The 21,229-nt window shown below is 39.0% G+C and overlaps 1 protein-coding gene across 6 annotated transcripts in view; it reads right to left on the reverse strand.

Annotated features, from left to right (window-relative positions):
* Positions 1–10,780: 10,780 nt before the first annotated feature.
* The window catches only part of LOC105480330 (B-TFIID TATA-box binding protein associated factor 1), a 113,057-nt gene continuing 102,608 nt past the window's right edge, over positions 10,781–21,229 (reverse strand). For all 6 annotated transcript variants that reach the window (XM_071069494.1, XM_011739004.2, XM_011739045.3 and 3 more), the window contains 3 exons: positions 20,976–21,135; positions 20,434–20,604; positions 10,781–18,948 (listed from right to left, as the gene is read on the reverse strand). In XM_071069494.1, the coding sequence (XP_070925595.1) occupies positions 18,805–18,948; positions 20,434–20,604; positions 20,976–21,135 (475 nt within the window). In that variant the 3' untranslated portion in view covers positions 10,781–18,804. The remainder of the gene's footprint in view (positions 18,949–20,433; positions 20,605–20,975; positions 21,136–21,229) is intronic.

The following is a 21,229-nucleotide window of genomic DNA, read 5'->3' on the forward strand; positions in this document are numbered from 1 at the left end:
CTTTGGTTAAGCTGGTTTGGGCTCAGCTGTTTTTTTTTTTTTTTTTTTTTGAGATGGAGTCTCACTCTATTGCCCAGGCTGGAGGCTGGAGTGCAGTGGTATAACCTTGACTCACTGCAACCTCCGCCTCCAGGGTTCAAGCGATTCTCCTGCCTCAGCCTCCTGAGTCACTGGGACTACAGGCGCCCGCCACCACACCCAGTTTTTGTATTTTTAGTAGAGACAGGGTTTCACCATGTTGGCCAGGCTGGCCTCAAACTTCTGACCTCAGGTGATTCACCCACCTCCGCTTCCCAAAGTGCTGGGATTACAGGTGTGAGCCACCACACCTGGTCTCAACCGTTAAGCTTAAGGGAAACATCCAACTTGTCACCTTCAGTGCAGGCCTAAACCAAATAACTCCCTTCGTAAGTGGAAGAAAAACTCCCTTGGCACGTCTCAGTCCCTAAGGTGATGAGTTGTGCAACCTGGTCTCTTTATTAAAGGACAGGGTCATTTTGCTCAATTTCATTACTTATGAAAACCAAAGTGCAGCTGGGTGTGGTGGCTCCCGCCTGTAATCCCAGCACTTTGGGAGGCAGAGGTGGGCAGATCACCTAAGGTCAGGAGTTTGAGACCAGCCTGACCAACATGGTGAAACCCCATTTCTACTAAAATTACAAAAAATTAGCTGGGTCTTGTGGCACATGCCTGTGATCCCAGCTACTCGGGAGGCTGAGGCACAAGAATCGCTTAAGCCTGGGAAGTGGAGGTTGCAGTGAGCTGAGTTCGCACCATTGCACTCCAGCCTGGGCAACAAGAGCAAAACTCTTGTCTCTAAATAAATAAATAAATAAATAAACCAAAGTGCAATTCCAGTACATCCCCCACTAGAATGACTAAAATTTAAAAGACACAAAATGCCACATGGTAGGGAGAATCTAGGTAAGTACTGGTAAAAGTGGAAGGTGATATGTCTAGTCCATTTTCTGCTGCTATAACAGAATACCAGAGACTGGGTAATTTATAAAGAAATTTGTTTCTCACTGTTCTGGGGTGGAAAAATCCAAGAGCATGGCCTTCTTGCTGTGTCATAACGTGGCAGAAGAGCAACTGAACACTCCAGACAGGGAGATGCACCAGGGGCCACATTTGCTTTATAACAACCCACTATCATGATCACTAAGCCACTCTCTAGATAACAACACGGATCCCTTTATGAGGGCTCTGCCCTCACAACCTCATCACCTCTTAGCTACCATTTCCCAACACTGTTGCACTGGGGATTAGGTTTCCAACACAGGAACTTCTGCGGGCACACATTCAAACTACGGCATGGTACAGCCATTTTGGAAAAGGTTTATAAAAACTGAATTTGTCTATATCCTGTGACCCACTTTTTCACTCATTGGCGTATGCCCACCAAAAATACGTGTACGTTCAAAAGACATGTACAAGAATAATCACAGCAGCAGTATTTGTACAGCCCCAAACTGAATGCCATCCAAATGGCCTACAGTATTAGAACGGATACATTATAGCATATCCACATATGGAATCCTACCCAACAGGGAGAATGAAGACCTACAACATGCCATGTTACAGAAAGATCTCACACATTTAATGCTGGTCAAAATAAGCCAGCCCCAAAAGAGTACACAGTGTACGATTCCATTTATATAAATATGCAAAGGAGTAACTGCAAGGGGGCTTGAAAGCAGCATCTGAGAGTGCTGGTGAATTTCTTGATTTGGGTGTTGGATATAAAGTGTGTTCACTTTGTGAATATTCATTGAGTTGTACACTATGATCTGTGTACTTGTCTGTAAGTTTCAATGGAGCACTAAAACAAAACAAGAAAACAGGAGTCCTGTGAAAGTTAAAAGCAGATATTGGACAAAATGGAATTTTCTTCCAAGCAACCTCCATATAATTCACTTTTTACACTCTTGAAAACCAGATTTCCTTTCTGGCTTGCCATTGCCACCAGCTGCCCACCCAGGCTGGCCTGTTTTCCTAGTCACCCAGACTTCAATTTCCCTGCCCCCAGTTTTCTTCTCTCCCCGCCTTCAGGTTCCTTTCTGTTCTTCCTTAAGCCTACCAACATCCTAGAGGAGTTTTTGAAAAAAAAAAAAAAAATTTTAGACAATCTGGGAGAAGGCATGGAGTAGAGAAATAAAGTGAAAAATTTCATCCATTAATCTCTCTGCAGTTGATTGTTGAGCAGTGAGCATCAAACGTTGAAAGCTAATGACGCTCGCAGTACATATACTGCTTTGCCTATACAGCCTTTTTTTTTTTTTTTTTTTTGAGACAGAGTCTCGCTCTTTTGCCCAGGATGAAGTGCAGTGGTGTGATCTTGGCTCACCGCAACCTCCACTACCTGCCCCCCGCCCGCCCCCCGCCAAGGTTCAAGCCATTCTCCTGCCTCAGCCTCCCGAGTAGCCGGGATTTTAGGTGCCCACCACCATGCTTGGCTAATTTTTTATTTTTAGTAGAGACGGGGTTTCACTATGTTGGTCAGGCTGGTCTTGAACTCCTGACCTCATGTGATCCACCCGCCTCGGCCTCCCAAAGTGCTAGGATTACAGGCGTGAGCTACCATGCCCAGCCTATACAGCCTTATTTAACATCCAAGATCTATGGGCCCCACTTCTACATTATAGTCTGATTAAACATTAATTTTGAAATAATATTAAACATTAATTTTGAAATAGATTCATATATAGTTGTAAGAAATAAGAGCAATCCCATGTATTCTTTACCCAGTTTCCTTCTAAAACCTCGCAGAATATTAACATGGATCCAGTAAAGATACAGATCATTTTCATCACCACAAGGAACACTGAGGTTTCACTTTTATAGTCACAACCACTTCCTTCCCATTCCACCCTTCTTTAACCCTGGCAACCACTAATCTGTTCTCCAGTTCTGTAACTTCCTTATTTCAAGAATATCATATAAACAGAAATAGCAATATATAACCTTTTGGGACTTTCATTTTTTGGCATAATTATCTGGAGATTCATCCCATTTGTATGTATCAATAGTTCATCCCTTTTTTATTGTCAAGTGGTAGTCTGTGGTACGGATGCACCAGTTTGTTTAACGATTTACTTGTTGAAGGACATCTGGATTGTTTCTAGTTTTGGGCTATTAAATAAAGCTGCTATAAACTGTCATGTACAGGTGGTTGAGTGAATATCTCTTCATTTTTTTCTGGGATAAATGCCGAGGAGGGCAACTGCAGGGTCATATGGTAGTCTGTTTAAGAAAGTACAAACTCTTTTCTAGAGCAAATGTACCATTTCACATATCCACCAAAATATATGAGTGATGCAGTTCCTCTGAATCCTCATGATTTGATATTGTCACTACTTTTTATTTTGGTCATTCTGATAGTTGTGTAGTAATATCCCAATGTGGTTTTAACTTGTATTTCCCTAATGGCTAATAATGTGGAACATTTTTTCATGTGCCTATCTGCCATTTTTTATATCCTCTTCAGTGAAATGTCTCTGTATCTATCTGTCTGTTTTCTGACAGGATTGTTTTTATCATGTGGCTTTTTTTTTTTTTTTTTGAGACTGTCACTCAGGTTGGAGTGCAGTGGCATGATCTTGGCTCACTGCAACCTCACCTCCCAGGTTCAAATTATTCTCCCACCCCAGCCTCCCCAGTAGCTGGGATTACAGGTCTGTGCCACAACACCTAGCTATTTTTTTCTATTTTTAATAGAGACAGGGTTTCACCGAGTTGGCCAGGCTGGTCAAACTCCTGGCCTCAAGTGACCCATGTGCTTCAGCCTCCCAAAGTGCTGGGATTACAGGTGTGAGCCACCGCATCCTGCCCCTGTGGCTATTCTTTTTCTTTCTTTTTTAATACTTAAGTTCTAGGGTACATGTGCACAACATGCAGGTTTGTTACATATGTACACATGTGCCATGTTGGTGTGCTGCACCCATTAACTCATCATTTACATTAGGTATATCTCCCAAAGCTATCCCTCCCCCTCCCCCTACCCCACAACAGGCCCCGGTGTGTGATGTTCCCCTTCCTGTGTCCAAGTGGTCTCATTGTTCAATTTCCACCTATGAGGGAGAACATGCGGTGTTTGGTTTTTTGTCCTTGCGATAGTTGGCTGAGAATGATGGTTTCCAGCTTCATCCATGTCCCTACAAAGGACATGAACTCATCCTTTTTTATGGCTGCAGAGTATTCCATGGTGTATATGTGCCACATTTTCTTAATCCAGTCTATCATTGATGGACATGTGGGTTTGTTCCAAGTCTTTGCTATTGTGAATAGTGCCGCAATAAACATATGTGTGCATGTGTCTTTATAGCAGCATGATTTATAATCCTTTGGGTATGGGATAGCTGGGTCAAATGGTATTCCTAGTTCTATATCCTTGAGGAATCGCCACACTGTTTTCCACAATGTTTGAACTAGTTTACAGTCCCACCAACAGTGTAAAGCGTTTGTATTTCTCCACATCCTCTCCAGCACCTGTTGTTTCCTGACTTTTTAATGATTGTCATTCTAACTAGTGTGAGATGGTATCTCATTGTGGTTTTGGTTTGCATTTCTCTGATGGCCAGTGATAATGAGCATTTTTTCATGTGTCTGTTGGCTGCATAAATATCTTCTTTTGAGAAGTGTCTGTTCATATCCTCTGCCCACTTTTTGATGGGTTTGTTTTTTTCTTATAAATTTGTTTGAGTTCCATTTGTAGAGTCTGGATATTAGCCCTTTGTCAGATGAGTAGATGGCAAAAATTTTCTCCTATTCTGTAGGTTGCCTTTTCACTCTGATGGTACTGCCTTTTGCTGTGCAGAAGCTCTTTAGTTTAATTAGATCCCATTTGTCAATTTTGGCTTTTGTTGCCATTGCTTTTGGTGTTTTAGACATGGAGTCCTTGCCCATGCCTATGTCCTGAATGGTACTGCCTAGGTTTTCTTCTAGGGTTTTTATGGTTTTAGGTCTAACATTTAAGTCTTTAATCCATCTTGAATTAATTTTTGTTTAAGGTGTAAGGAAGGGATCCAGTTTCAGCTTTCTACATATGGTTAGCCAGTTTTCCCAGCACCATCTATTAAATAGGGAATCCTTTCCCCATTTCTTGTTTTTGTCAGATTTGTCAAAGATCAGATAGTTGTAGATGTGTGGTACTATTTCTGAGGGCTCTGTTCTGTTCCATTGGTCTATATCTCTGTTTTGGTACCAGTACCATGCTGTTTTGGTTACTGTAGCCTTGTAGTACAGTTCGAAGTCAGGTAGCGTGATGCCTCCAGCTTTGTTCTTTTGGCTTAGGATTGTCTTGGCAATGCAGGCTCTTTTTTGGTTCCACATGAACTTTAAAGTAGTTTTTTCCAATTCTGTGAGGAAAGTCATTGTTAGCTTGGCGGGGATGGCATTGAATCTATAAATTACCTTGGGCAGTATGGCCATTTTCACAATATTGATTCTTCCTATCCATAAGCATGGAATGTTCTTCCATTTGTTTGTGTCCTCTTTTATTTCATTGAGCAGTGGTTTGTAGTTCTCCTTGAAGAGCTCCTTCACATCCCTTGTAAGATGGATTCCTAGGTATTTTATTCTCTTTGAAGCAATTGTGAATGGGAGTTCGCTCATGATTTGGCTTTCTGTTTGTCTGTTATTGGTGTATAAGAATGCTTGTGATTTTTGCACACTGATTTTGTATCCTGAGACTTTACTGAAGTTGCTTATCAGCTTAAGGAGATTTTGGGCTGAGATAATGGGGTTTTCTAAATATACAATCATGTCATCTGCAAACAGGGACAATTTGACTTCCTCTTTTCCTAATTGAATACCCTTTATTTCTTTTTCCTGCCTGATTGCCCTGGCCAGAACTTCCAACACTATGTTGAATAGGAGTGGTGAGAGAGGGCATCCCTGTCTTGTGCCAGTTTTCAAAGGGTAAGCTTCCAGTTTTTGCCCATTCAGTATGATATTGGCTGTGGGTTTGTCATAAATAGCTCTTATTATTTTGAGATACATCCCATCAATACCTAGTTTATTGAGAGTTTTTAGCATGAAAGGTTGTTGAATTTTGTCAAAAGCCTTTTCTGCATCTATTGAGATAATCATGTGGTTTTTGTCTTTGGTTCTGTTTATATGCTGAATTATGTTTATTGTTGCGTATGTTGAACCAGCCTTGCATCCCAGGGATGAAGCCCACTTGATCATGGTGGATAAGCTTTTTTGATGTGCTGCTGGATTTGGTTTGCCAGTATTTTATTGAGGATTTTTGCATCCATGTTCATCAGGGATATAGGTCTAAAATTCTTTTTTTGTTGTGTCTCTGCCAGGCTTTGGTATCAGAATGATGCTGGACTCATAAAATGAGTTAGGGAGGATTCCCTCTTTTTCTGTTGATTGGAATAGTTTCAGAAGGAATGGTACCAGCTCTTCCTCGTACCTCTGGTAGAATTCGGCTGTGAATCCATCTGGTCCTGGACTTTTTTTGGTTGGTAGGCTATTAATTATTGCCTCAATTTCAGAGACTCTTATTATCTATTCAGGGATTCAACTTCTTCCTGGTTAATCTTGGGAGGGTGTATGTGTCTAGGAATTTATCCATTTCTTCTAAATTTTCTAGCTTATTTGCGTAGAGGTGTTTATAGTATTCTCTGATGGTAGTATGTATTTCTGTGGGGTCGGTGGTGATGTCCCCTTTATCATTTTTTATTGTGTCTATTTGGTTCTTCTCTCTTCTTTATTAGTCTTGCTAGCAGTCTAGCAATTTTGTTGATCTTTTCAAAAAACCCGCTCCTGGATTCATTGATTTTTTGAAGGGTTTTTTGTGTCTCTGTCTCCTTCAGTTCTGCTCTGATCTTCGTTATTTCTTGCCTTCTCCTAGCTTTTGAATGTGTTTGCTCTTGCTTCTCTAGTTCTTTTGTGATGTTAGGGTGTCAATTTTAGATCTTTCCTGCTTTCTCTTGTGGGCACTTAGTGCTGTAAATTTCCCTCTACACACTGCTTTAAATGTGTCCCAGAGATTCTGGTATGTTGTGTCTTTGTTCTCATTGGTTTCAAAGAACATCTTTATTTTTGCCTTCATTTCGTTATGTACCCAGTAGTCATTCGGGAGCAGGTTGTTCAGTTTCCATGTAGTTGAGTGGTTTTGAGTGAGTTTCTTAATCCTGAGTTTTAGTTTGATTGCACTGCGGTCTGAGAGACAGTTTGTTAAAATTTCTGCTCTTTTACATTTGCTGAGGAGTGCTTTACGGCTATTCTTAAGTTGCTTTACAGAGCAATTTAAAATTGCTCAAATGGTACAGAAAATTATCAGATAGTACAGAGTTCCCCCAGAGCCTCTCAACATCCTTCCCCCAGTTTCTCCTATTATTAACATCTTCTTCCATTAGTGTGGTCTTTTTTTTTTTTTTTTTTTTTTTTAATGTAGCTGTGCTTGGAAAAGTAACAGCTAAAATGTGGTACATTTTTAAGAATCAGCAATTGTTTCATATGGATATGTTATTATTAACATCCACAGTTTACATTAGGGTTCACTCTTTGTGCTGTACATTGTTGTGTTTTAACAAATGCATAATTTAACCACCATTATACAGTGTCACACAGAGGAATTTAACTGCCCTGAAAACCCCATGTGTTCTAGCCCTTCATCCCTTCTCTCTCTTCTGGACCCCTGGACTTTTGACTGTCACTATAGTTTCAGCCTTTTCCAAAATGTCATGTAGTTGGAATCACACAATATGTAGCCTTTTCAAACTGGCTTCTTTCATGCAGCAGATGCATGTCGGGTTCCTCCATGTGTTTTCCTGGATTCATTACTCATTTATTTTTAATCACTGTATAATATTTCATTATATGAATGTACCTTTTTAAAAAATCCATTTACCTACTGAAGGACATCTTGGTTGCTTCCTGTTGGGTGCAATTATGAATAAAGCTGCTATAAATATGTGCTCAAGTTCTTCTGCTCTGACAAATATCCATGTGCAGGATTTTGTGTGTTTCTTCTGTTCTGACAAAATAAATATCCATGTGCAGGATTTTGTGTGGACATAAGTTTTCAATTCATTTGGGTAAATATGAGTATGAGTGCTTGACTGTACAGTAAGACCTTGTATTGCTTTGTAAGAAACTGCCAAACTCTTCTGAAGCGGTTGTACCATTTTGCATTTCCACCAGCAACGGGTTCCGGTCGCTCTGTATCCTTTTCAGCATTTGGTATTGTTTTGCATTTTCACTGTTCTGAGAGGTGTTTAGTGGTACCTGGTGGTTTTAATTTGCAATTCTTTTTTTTTTTTTTTTTTTTTTTTTTTGAGACGGAGTCTGGCTCTGTCGCCCGGGCTGGAGTGCAGTGGCCGGATCTCAGCTCACTGCAAGCTCCGCCCCCCGGGTTCCCGCCATTCTCCTGCCTCAGCCTCCCGAGTAGCTGGGACTACAGGCGCCCGCCGTCTCGCCCGGCTAGTTTTTTGTATTTTTTAGTAGAGACGGGGTTTCGCCGTGTTCGCCAGGATGGTCTCGATTATCCTGACCTAGTGATCCGCCCGTCTCGGCCTCCCAAAGCGCTGGGATTACAGGCTTGAGCCACCGCGCCCGGCCTAATTTGCAATTCTTTAATGATATATGACATACAGCATCTTTTCACATGCTTATTTGCCATCTGTGTATCTTATTGGGTGAGGTGTCTGTTCAGAGCTATTACCAATTTTTTAATTGGGTTAATAGTTTTCTTTAGTTGAGTTTTAAGAGGTTTTTTTTTTTTTTTTTCTTTTTTCAAAATTTGGATACAAGTCCTGTATGTGTTTTACAGATAGTTTTCTGTTTGTGGCTTGTCTTCTCATTCTATTGACAGCATCTTTCTTTTTTTTTTTTTTTTTTGAGGTGGAGTCTTGCTCTGTCGCCCAGGCTGGAGTGCAGTGGCACGATCATGGCTCACAGCAACCTCTGCCTCCCGAGTAGCTGGGACTATAGGCATGTGCCTCCATGCTTGGCTGATTTTTTATTTTTTACTTTGTAGAGATGGGGTTTTGCCATGCTGGCCAGGTTGGTCTTGAACTCCTGACCTCAAGTGATCTGACTGCCTTGGCCTCCCAAAGTGCTGGGATTACAGACGTGAGCCATGGTGCCTGGCCTAGCATCTTTCACTTAATAGTTACTTTCTTTCACAGATGGTATCTTTGGTGTTGTATCTAAAAAGTCATCACTAAATCCTAGGTCATCTAGATTTTCTTGTATGTTATTTTCTAGAAGTTCTATAGCAAGGATTTTTGCATTTATGTTCATGAGAGATATTGGTGCATAGTTTATCTTTCTTGTAATGTCTTTATCTGGTTTTATATTAGAGTACAGTAGTCCACAATAGCCCCCACCTTATCGGTGGTGAACATGTTTCAAAACCCCCAGTGGATGCCTGAAACCACATATTACTGAAGCCTGTATATACTATGTTTTCTCCTATATATACATGCCTATGATAAAGTTTAAAGTTTAATTAGGCACAGTAAGAGCTTAACAACAACCACTGATAAAATAGAATAATTGTTATGCAAATGTGGTGTCTCTCTCAATCTTTTTTGCCATACCCACCCTTCTTGTGATGATGCAATGATAAAATTCAACGAGGGGAAGTGAGGTGAATGGTGCGGGCATTGTGAGGTAGCCTTAGGCCACTTTGACGTGATGATATTAATACCTCAGGGGGATCATTTGCTTCAGGTGATCCTGGATCATCAAGCTGTAATGATGTTGATGGCTGGATGTCAGGAGCAGACAGTATCAGTGACCATGGGTGGTAATGTATACAGGGTAGACAAGATTATTCACACCCAGGTGAAACGGAGCAGAATGGCAAAAGATTTCATGACGTTACCCAGCACGATGCTTAAACTTACAAATTGTTTATTTCTGCAACTTTCTATTTAATACTTTCACACCACAATTTACCACAGGTAACTGAACAAGAGGAGGCCGGGAATGGTGGCTCATGCCTGTAAACCCAGTACTTTGGGAGACCAAGGCAGGTGGGTCACCTGAGGTCAGGAGTTCAAGACCAGCCTGGCCGACATGGTGAAACCCTGTCACTTCAAAAATTAAAAATACAAAATTACAAAATACAAAAATTAGCCAGGCATGGTGGGTGCACACCTGTAATCCCAGGTACTTGGGGGGCTGAGGCAGGAGAAACACTTGAACCCGGGAGGTGGAGGTTGCAGTGAGCCAAGATTGTGCCACTGCACTCCAGCCTGGGCGACAGAGTGAGACTCTGTCTCAGGAAAAAAAAAAAAAAAAGAAGGAAACAGCAACCGTGGATTGGTGGTGAGGGAGATGCTTCTGTATTGCTGTCCTCATACAATGAGCAGGGGAAGAATTCCTTTGGCGTCTACCTTCTGGAAGACACTATAGAGAATTGATATCATTTCTTCTTTAGATACTTGGTAGAATTCATAAGTAAAAACATCTCAGTCTGGAGTTTTCTGTTTCAGAAAACTATTGATTCAATTTCTTTAGTAGATATGGGCCTATTCAGATTATCTATTTCTCCTTGTGTGGATTTTAGTAGATTGTGCCTTTCAAGGAACTGATCCGTTTCATCTGTTATGAAGTTTGTGGGCAGAGAGTTGTTAATCATATTCCTTTATTATCTTTTTTTTTTTTTTTTTTGAGACAGAGTCTCGCTCTGTCGCCCAGGCTGGAGTGCAGTGGCGGATCTCAGCTCACTGCAGGCTCCGCCTCCCGGATTTATGCCATTCTCCTGCCTCAGCCTCCCGAGTAGCTGGGACTACAGGCGCTCGCCACCTCGCCTGGCTATTTTTTTTTTTTTTTTTTTTTGTATTTTTTAGTAGAGACGGGGTTTCACCGGGTTAGCCAGGATGGTCTCGATCTCCTGACCTCGTGATCCGCCTGTCTCGGCCTCCCAAAGTGCTGGGATTACAGGCTTGAGCCACTGCGCCCGGCCCCTTTATTATCTTTTTAATGCCCGTGTTCTCAATAGGGATGGCCTCTCTGACATGAGCAATGTCTTCTCTCTTTTTTGTTAGCCTGGTCAGAGATTTATTGTTTATTGATTTTTCTCTTTCCTATTTTCAATGATTTTTTTGTGCTCTAATTTTTATTTTTCTCCTGTTTGCATTAGTTTTACATTACTCTTCTTTCTCTAATTTCCTAAAGTGAAAGCTTAGATTTTAGATCTTTCTTCATTACTAACTGCATTCAATGCTATAAATTTCTCTCAAGTGCTTTTACCACATCCTATCAAGTTGTATTTTCACTGTCTTCAAAATATTTTTAATTTCTCTTGAGATTTTTTCTTTGACCCACGTGTTAAACTCCCAAATATTTGGAGATTATCTGGCTATCTTTCTGTTAATTGATTTGTAGTTTAATCCCATTGTGTCTAAGAGCGTACTTAAGTTTGTTGAGGTGTGATGGCCCAGAATATGGTCTACTTTGGTCAATGCTCCATGTCAGCTTGAGAAGTATGTTTACTCTTCTGTTGACTATTGTTCAGAAAATCCTTAGGATTTTCTGCCTGTTAGATCTGTCATTTATTGAGAGAAATGTGTGAAGCCTCTAACTATTATAGCAGATTTATTTCTCCTTGCAGTTCTATCCGTTTTTACCTCACATATTTGGATGCTGTTGTTACACATTAAAATGTGTGTACACATTAAAAATTGTTATTTTCATGGAGAATTGGTCCCTTTATTATACAATGCCCCTCTTTAATAATTTTGTTAGGAATTCTTTGAGCTATCCCAGCTTTCTTTTTGTTAGCAGTTTTTTCAATCTCTTTTTTAATTGAAGTAAAAAAAATAAAATTACCTTAACCACTTCTAAGTGTTCCATGAACATGGTACATCTATTTTTGAAGGCCTTTTTGATTTATCTGTTGTATAGTTTTCAGCAGACCTTTTACATATTTTGTAAAACTTTCATCTATTTCCTGGATTTTGTTGCTTGCTAAATCACTTAATTCTAGTAGCTTTTTTTTGGTAGATTCTTGGGATTTTCCACCCACTCATGTTGTTTGTGAATAAAGCAAGCTTGCTTTCTTTCTCATCTGTATTGTCTTCCTATTTTTACTGTGTTACCACACTGGCTAGGATCTAAGGTATATTGTCGAATAGGAGCAGAGAAAGAGGACAGTATGTATGATTTCAATTTCTTGAAATCTGCCAGAAGTTATGGCTCAGCATAATGGTCACTTTGGGTCCTTGTTCCACATGAGCTTCCAAAGAATGTAGATTGTATTCTGAAGTTGTTAAGTTTCTTTCAACTGGGCGCAATGGCTCACACCTATAATCCCAGCACTTTGGGAGGCTGAGGCGAGTGGATCACCTGAGGTCAGGAGTTCAAGACCAGACTGACCAATACGGTGAAACCCCATCTCTACTAAATACAAAAAATTAGCCAGGCATGGTGGTGCATTCTTGTAATCCCAGCTACTTGGGAGGCTGAGGCAGAAGAATCACTTAAACCCAGGAGGTGGAGGTAGTAGTGAGCCAAGATTGCACCACTGCACTCCAGCCTGGGCAACAAGAGCGAAACTCCATCTCAAAAACAAAAAAAGTATCTCTTTCTGTCTCTATACACACACACACACATACACACACCTATATATGTGAGTATACATATGAGTCAAATCACACTTGTTCACTGTACTAAAATTGTCTCTATCTTATTGCATGTTTTCTTCTTGTTTTATTGAGAGAGGTGTGTTAAAATCCCACTATGACCTTGGACTTGTCCATTTCTTTTTGTGGTTTTGTCCATGTTTGCTTCATGTTTTTGAAGTGCGTATCAACTTAGAATTGCTTTATTCTCCTGGTTAACCGAATCTTTTTTTTTTTTTTTTTTTGGATGTATGTTTTTTGTTATTGTTGTTTCTGAGACTGAGTCTCACTCTGTAACCCGGGCTGGAGTGCAGTGGCGCGATCTTGGCTTACTGCAGCCTCCGCCTTCCAGGTTCAAGCGATTCTCCTGTCTCAGCCTCTCAAGTGTCTGGGGACTACAGGTTTGCAGCACCATGCCCAGCTAATTTTTTTTTTTTTGTATTTTTAGTAGAGACGGGGTTTTGTAATGTTGGCCAGGCCGTTCTCAAACTCCTGACCTCAGGTGTTCTGCCGGCCTCGGCCCCCCAAAGTGCTGGGATTACAGGTGTGAGCCACTACGTCTGGGCCTGAATATCTTTAGGAGATACCCTCTTTACTCCAAGTAATACTTTTTGCCTGAAGGCTACTTTTCTAAAACTAATGTAACAATGCCAACTGTTGGCTGCAGTATCCTCCTTCCTCACTGGTCTTTGAGTTTCTCCCAGTGTGTTTAGTACATAGTAGGAAACAATCAGTAAATGTTAATATGACTGACAATTTTTATTCTTAAAATGTGAAATAACCAAATGTGTGACTGTGTTTTTATATAGCCATAAACAATATTTTGTTTTTGATCTTCATCTAAATGGACTCAAAGTATACTTTTTAAAAACTCACTGCTGTTTGGAGATTCAACAATGTTTTATTACTCATTGACTTCTTACTGCTCTATAGGATTCCATTATATAAGTAAACCCCAGGAGCTCTCATGCAGACCCATACCTTAAAATACTGTCTTCTAAATTTCTCTCTCCAGTCTTGACCTTTCCTTTGAGTTCCAGACTCCTGTATCTGCCTGCCTACTCTGTATCCTTACTTTGATACATCTAACAGGCACCTCAAATTTAACATGAAAAAAACAGAATTCTTGACTTCCTACTTTCCACCTCCACCCACCTGCAATTTACTCCCTTTTCAGTCTTCCCCATCTCCCCCATGATACATACAATTTACCCAGCTGTATGAGAATCAAAACTAAGATGGAAACACATGTAGTTTTATGTTGAGGCATAGCAAGCAGGGCATACTGACTTGATTGGAGGTAAACATAGTTGGATATGACAGGAGACAAAGTCAGAGGGATGGGCAAGGGCCACAACTTGTAGGGCTGATAGTAAGGAATTCTGTTTTGGTCTGAGGATGACAAGACGACACTGGAGGATTCGGCAAGTAGGAAGACCAGTAAGACAACAGTAGTCTAGGAGAGGCAAGGTGGTGGTGGGAACTGTTGTAACCAAGCAAGTTACAGAGAAACGCCACACTTTGAGACCAATTCAGGAGTCCTTTATTAGCCAATGACCCAGAGATGGCTAGCGCTCAAAATTCTCTCAGCCTTGAAGAAGGTGCTAGATTTTCCTTCATACTCTGGCTTAGAGAGGGGAGGTAGACTCTAGATGTAGCAATCTTACAGAAGTAAAACAGGTAAAAAAGTTAAAAAGACAAATGGTTACAGGAAAACAAACAGTTCCAAGTGCAGGGGCTTTAAATTCATCACAAGGTGATAGGTGTGGGGGCTCTAGGTGTTATCTGCCAGACACAAACACGGGAGCTTTAGAGTACTATCACCAGAGTGAATTCCTGGGAACTGTGGACATAGCTTGCCACTACTGTTAACTTATCAGTTAACTGCACTCTTTGATGTGCTGGGAGTCAGCTTGCACAAGTTAAGTCCTTGAGGAAGCGGGTGGGTAAGGAGCCCTTAATGTGTTTAGCAAATGAAGGAGCCAAATGGAATCGTCAGGCTAAGAGAGAGTCAATCAGGTTAACACGTTAGGGTATCACAGAACTACGGTGGTAGCAGTGGAGATGAAGACAGGTGAAGACATTTGAAATATATTTTGTAGCTAGAGATGGTAGAAACTGCTGATGGATTAGATGCAGGGGCATATAAAAAATAGTCCTAAGAGTGACTTGTCTCTGTTCCCATGATCTCCCTTTCCTTCTGGACCTCCTAACAAGATTCTCTTGTTCAACATTCCAGTTCACAAATTCTCTCTTCAACTGTGTGTAAAATGCATTCAGAACTATTTCTCATTTATTGGTTTTCAAATGTCTAATCTTTCATAGTATTTTCCTGTTTTATGATTTATTTGCACTTCTTAAAGAATTAATTCTACTTGTATCTGCTGACTTTTCCTCCTGTAGATGGTATGTATGTAGGCTTAATATTTCCTTCTATGATAATCCTATAGGACCCTATTAGAAACTCTCCCTAAAGGGCAGTTTTTGTATTTGTTTCTGCTGGGGTGCCAGGATTGATTTTATTTTCTTGACTTGTGGTTCTTACAGTATAAAACACTTAGCATAAACCCAGACATTACACTTAAACCCGTCGTAAAGGCCGGGGATTCTGATTTCATATAGATAACTGTGTGTGTGTGCTCCCGGATCTATTCCTACTTGAATACGTGATCTCTTTGCAGATTTATGGAGGGGACTAATTCTCTTGTCTCTACATGGAAATTAGGATCTCAGCCCCTATATTTAACAGAACTTCACTGGTTTTAGTGAATTTATTATAGACTCATAGGAACCCTCTCTTGAAGCAGGAGGCACTTTGTATCTCCTTACAGATGGTGGTTGAAAGTGCTGTGTATAGGCCGGGCATGGTGGCTCATGCCTGTAATCCCAACACTTTGGGAGGCCAAGGCGGGTGGATCACCTGAGGTCAGGAGTTCAAGACCAGCCTGGCCAACATAGCGAAACCCCGTCTCTACTAAAAATACAAAAATCAGTTGGGCGTGGTGGCGGGCACCTGTAGTCCCAGCTACTCGGGAGGGCTGGGGCAGGAGAATGGCTTCAACCCTGGAGGCAGAAGTTGCAGTGAGCCAAGATGGCACCACTGCACTCCAGCCTGGGCGACAAGAAAATCCATCACAAAAAAAAAAAAAAGAAAAGAAAAGAAAGAAAATGCTGTGTATAAATAGGAAACATTTTTCTATTAATTGATATAACTCAAGTTTTTGTTTTATTGATTCATCTTAAGTCCTCTGGCATCTGACAACAGGTGTACCTGCTATCAATTTCACATTATTATTTTTGAGACAGGGTCTTGCCCTGTCACCCAGCTAGAACACAGTGGTGAAGTTGTAGCTCACTGCGACCTCAAACTCGGCTAGCTTCCTGAGTAGCTGGGACTAGAAAAGCATGCCACTGTGCCTGGCTATTTTTTTTATTTTTTGTAGAGACAGGATCTCGCTATGTTGCCCAGGTTGGTCTTGAACTCCTGGGCTCAAGTGATCCTCCTGCCTTGGCCTCCCATAGGCATAAGCCACCGTGCCCAGCCCAATTTCACTTTAGACTCCACTGGCGCCAGCATGGGAGGTCTGTAGGAGGTAGAAGATCCTATTGGGATTAAATATTTAGAACATATGTGTGATGGAGTGCTTGTTACTTTTCTATAATTTCTATTATGTTCGAGTTCCACTTTTGTCTCTAAGTGATCACATTCTCAAATAGCTTCAGAGGAATATTTACTTTTGAATAAGTTTATATAAATCATCCAGAAGGAATAATGCTATACCAGTTCAATCAGTCCCAACATCAAAGACTTTTACCCTTTCACTAGAATATTTTTTGGAGAAATGTTTCTAGAATAAATAAGCATATACAATAAGCATATATATGAGTGTATATATGAAACAAAAATTATACCCAGGCCCCCAAATGTTAAGATTTTCCTACAAGAAACCCAAATAATAAGCCTAATAATCTCTGAATCTATATTTTTAAGTTTGCTATTTCCTATCATAAACACACAAAAACCAAGGGAAATAGTACAATGGATATCTATGAACCCAATTCCCAGTTTAAAATAGTTAACATTCTATCAATCAGGCTTGTTTTATTTCCCACACCCATACACTGAAAAAAACAACTACCAAATCATCACATCCATAAAATTGACAGTTCTTTAATATCATTCATTACTCAGTTCAATTCTCCACATCTCTTCATTATTCTTAAGATGTACTACAATGACTGGGTCATTTAATTGAGAATACTTAGTTCTTACCTGTTTACGTGTTTTCCTTTCTATGGAAAAGTTGGAATGTGTGATTTACTATTTCACAACTCAAAAGATTATTTTAAAAATGTTACAGCCATTCTAAGTTTTCCTGTCAGCCCTGACTCCTGTTTCCCATTCAGAAGCAACCACACATCATTTTCCTAGTCATCCTTCTAGAAATACATACTTTTTGATTAAACTCTTAGAAAGTTTAAACAGCCTAAATATCTGACTTCTAGCTCTGATATTTCAAATTGGGAAAAAGTACTAATTTTTGTGGTGTGATTTCTTTTGCCCCTTCATAGCCCTTTAATAATATATATCGCTCTGTACTTATTCTTAGAAAATATCAATTACTATGAGCTATGTTAAAGAGCTGGTTTATGGAACTAGCAAATAAATAGTTAATAAAAAAATATTCAACTCAAATATACTGAAATGTTCTTCTACATAAAGTTTTGAGTTAAAATCCTAAACAATGAAAAAAAACTTGTACACCTGAATAATCTTTTGTTCCTTCTAGTGACCATTTCCTACAAATAACACACAGTTGCATATATTTTACAGTTTCAATCTTATATTTATTCTCTTGTGGAATGCTAGGTTTAATGTTACAGTATGGTTGTCAAAGCTAATGAAATGTGACAAATGTCTAAATGCTGCAGAACAGTATAATTTTAATTAAACAAAACACCTGTTATTGTACAGCTGAGGTCTGATGGTTGTTAAACTGATGCCTATGTGTATGGCCAGCCACAAACCTTGGGGATGTTTATTATCTGTACATATATATACAAATATATCCCATACATATGTATGCACACAGGCATGTATTAATTTATGTGTGAAACTTATAAAATTATATATACAAACACATACATGCACATCTATCTACATATACCTACCCTCACCATTGAGTAATCAGCCTCATGCCCAATTATTATTGCTGCCCAGTATAACTACATGATTTTAGTGCCAATGTCAGGCACCTTTGTAGGTGCAGGATAGGTACATCTATGCATATAGATATGCATATTCATGTATGTTTGTGTATATAAAGAAATTATCTCTCCCTTTTATGCTTCAGCATGCATTACTACAATAAACAGTCTTTCCACCATAGGTGTTGGAATTCTAAACAGTGTAAAATCTACTTCTGGAAAACTGTATATGTTCATAGTTACAAAAAATATATTATTTATATGATTGAAACCTATTGAGTACATATGTTATTTGAATCTGGCTATACTGTAGCCATTAGATAAATTAAAAAAAACCACCCTCTAAATAGGATGTTATGGTAGCCTTAAATATACCATTACCTGTATTTAGGATAGTTGATATTATATCTTAAAAGTTGAAAAAATGATGTTAAAGATTTGAAAAACACTATGCATCTGCATTAAATATATAAATGTTTCCACCAAGGGCCCGATTAAATTCATTGTCTGACATTTTTATGTTCTAAGACTGACCAATATCATAGTCATTATTCTTATATTCTTAAAATTATGGCTCATTAAGGCTTTTATAGAAAAAAAGCCCTATTTTAAATCAATTATAAAAACAAGTTCTATTTAAAAGAAAAAACATACACAAACACTAAAGTACTCATGGATATCATCCTGTACAATGTGACTAAAGATAGGAGGCCTGTTCCCAGTAAGAACACCTCCTGGTAGCACAAATAAACCTGGTTTGGTTCCTCTGCTCTGCAGCTTTTCAGCATGTAAAATTTAAACCATTTCACATTAACATTTAAATTTAATACAGTGCAAATATTTGAGAATAACTTGTTTCCCCCAGTGAAACAAGAGCCAGCATTATGCTGAATATTCTCCAGATCTATTTACACATTGAGTTAAAAGTTCACCATAAACTTAGAAATTTGCTGAATATCAGCAGAAATATAACTGAACTAGCAGCAATTGCATTTACAATATTTGATAGTTACTTGAGAGAATGCATAAAATTTTCCAGGCTGTACTCTGAATCATACTGCTCTTGATCCCAAAGATCACTCAGGTTTTCAAGAATTGATTTCATACTTGCTTTCCCAGAAGTAGAGGTGTCAGCTTTTTCTGCTTTGCCATCCTTAAGAAAAATTGGCAAAAAAAATAAAGAGAGGTTAACTTCACAAATTGTATTTTTCTTTAAAATCACACTTGTTTCTAATACTACAATTATTCAACAGAATTGAGTACTTTAAGTGATGGGGAAATTCATGATCTCCAAACATATTTATTTGTCAGTTTCTTATTTGGAAAGAACTTCAAAATTATGGAAGAATTATAAGAACATATCAAAGAACTTATTTGCTTTATCAATCTCTCTCCCCATTTATATATGTGTATGTATATATGGATGTCAGAAATATAGTTAGATATCAGGTTTTTCCCTTAACAATTTGCGAGAAAGTTGTAGACATCATGTCCTTTTATCCTTTGAGAGGAACTGGCATATATTCCTAAGAACAAGAATATTCTCTTACATAACCATATAAAGATCAGATTAAGGAAACCTAACACTGATATTAAAATGTTCTAATATATAGTCTGTTTTCAAATTCTGCCAATTGTCTAAATAGTGCCTTTTATGGCAATAGGCCATTTCCCTAAAACATCCCTCTGAGCCCAGTTCTACTCACTGAAAGTCACCCATAAGAATATTCCTTCAAACAGAATAAAAGCTATTTGAAGACAGCTATGCATGTTTCTTTGAGCCTTCTTTTTTCTATGTTAAACATGTCTCATTCTTTCAACTTTATCTTGACTTTCAATATGACATGATTGAAGAACCTGCCTCCATTCTGGCCACCGGGGACCTAATTTGTTATCATTTAAAATGTAGCACCCCAAACTAGACATATTTCAAATGTGGTTTAACATATACATAATATGGCAGAACGATTTTCTCTTACTTGAAAGTACACTTCTGTTATTACAGCTAGTTTTAATTTCATCATATAAGGCTATTTCACACCATAATTTTATACTAAGTATGCAGTGGATTTTCTGAACCTATGTAGGACTTTAAATCCAACTATATTGGTTTTACAATATTAGACTCACTAATATTTCCAAGTTGTGCATCCTTTTGATTATAGATTGTTATCTGATGTATTAGTTCCATCATCTGCAATAATAATGGCTATTATTTATTGAGAATCTCCACTAGATATCCTTTCTGACTGCTTACATATATTATCTTACCTCACAACCATGTAGTAAAATAGTTATAGAAGCTCAGATAATCTGCCTAAGGTTAACAGGAGGCAGGGCCAAGAACTCTCATCCATTAGTCTTACTGACTCCAGTGATAAGCTGTGCTTTAGCAGAAAAGGACTAAGGAAAGAAACTGAGGCAAGACATTGAAGACATCAATGAAAAAAAAAAAAAAAATCAAAACTTCACACATTCCCTAGTATGCTGCAGAGTTTATCTGGGCACCAAAAATTCCCTCCAGTGGTGATCTCATGGATACTAAAGTGAATGCATTTTGCTGCTCCTTTAATACTTTCAACTTAGCAGTCACAGGAAGCTTGTGACTCATTAAAGATACAACAAGTTGTTTCTTTACCTTATCAAGAGTAAACAGATCAAGAAGCTGATCAGTCCCCATGCTCTGCAAACTAGAATTCTCTTGGCTAATAACGGTATTCGCTATGTTCATCTTGAATTTCTGCAACCCCATTATTTTTTCTTCCAATGTTCCTCTGGTTATCAATCGGTATACGTTAACCACACGTTTCTGGATAAGAAAAACAGTTAAACAACGGTAACACATATTAAGCTTTGAGGTTCCAACAAGTCAGAGTGTCTTTAGACTTGTACTATTTTCTACTACCTAATTAGGGTTGGATTTTTGTCTGGCCACATGAGCTCAAAATGTGTGCAGCAATCACAGAATATTAGGGATGAACAGTGATCCAGGTTTTCTTAGTGCTAGCACTCATTTAATGCATGAGGAAGTGATGCCACAGAAAAGTTAAGTGATCTGTCCAAGATCATAACACATGTATGTTAACACCAGAGCAAGAACTAAACCAAGGTTTCCCATCTTTTGGGGGGAGTATATTTTCATGCACAGGTTAACATCTGTGAGGTAAAATTGACTTTTACCTGCCCAATGCGATGGGCCCGGTCCATGGCTTGTAGATCTCGCATAGGATTCCAGTCATGCTCCACAAAGACTACCGTGTCGGCGCCTGTCAAATTAAGTCCCAGGCCACCAACGTGAGTGGTAAGTAACAGAACGTCTATAGATGGGTCATTATTAAACCTAAAGGTATAGATAACAAAAACAAAATTAGTCCATTCCTAAGTCCTATAACAGAAACTGTTAAATAAAAATTAAAGAGCACAAATGAAAATGC

The sequence above is a fragment of the Macaca nemestrina genome, chromosome 9, assembly GCF_043159975.1.
Source record: "Macaca nemestrina isolate mMacNem1 chromosome 9, mMacNem.hap1, whole genome shotgun sequence".
In the NCBI taxonomy this organism is placed as follows: Eukaryota; Metazoa; Chordata; class Mammalia; order Primates; family Cercopithecidae; genus Macaca; species Macaca nemestrina.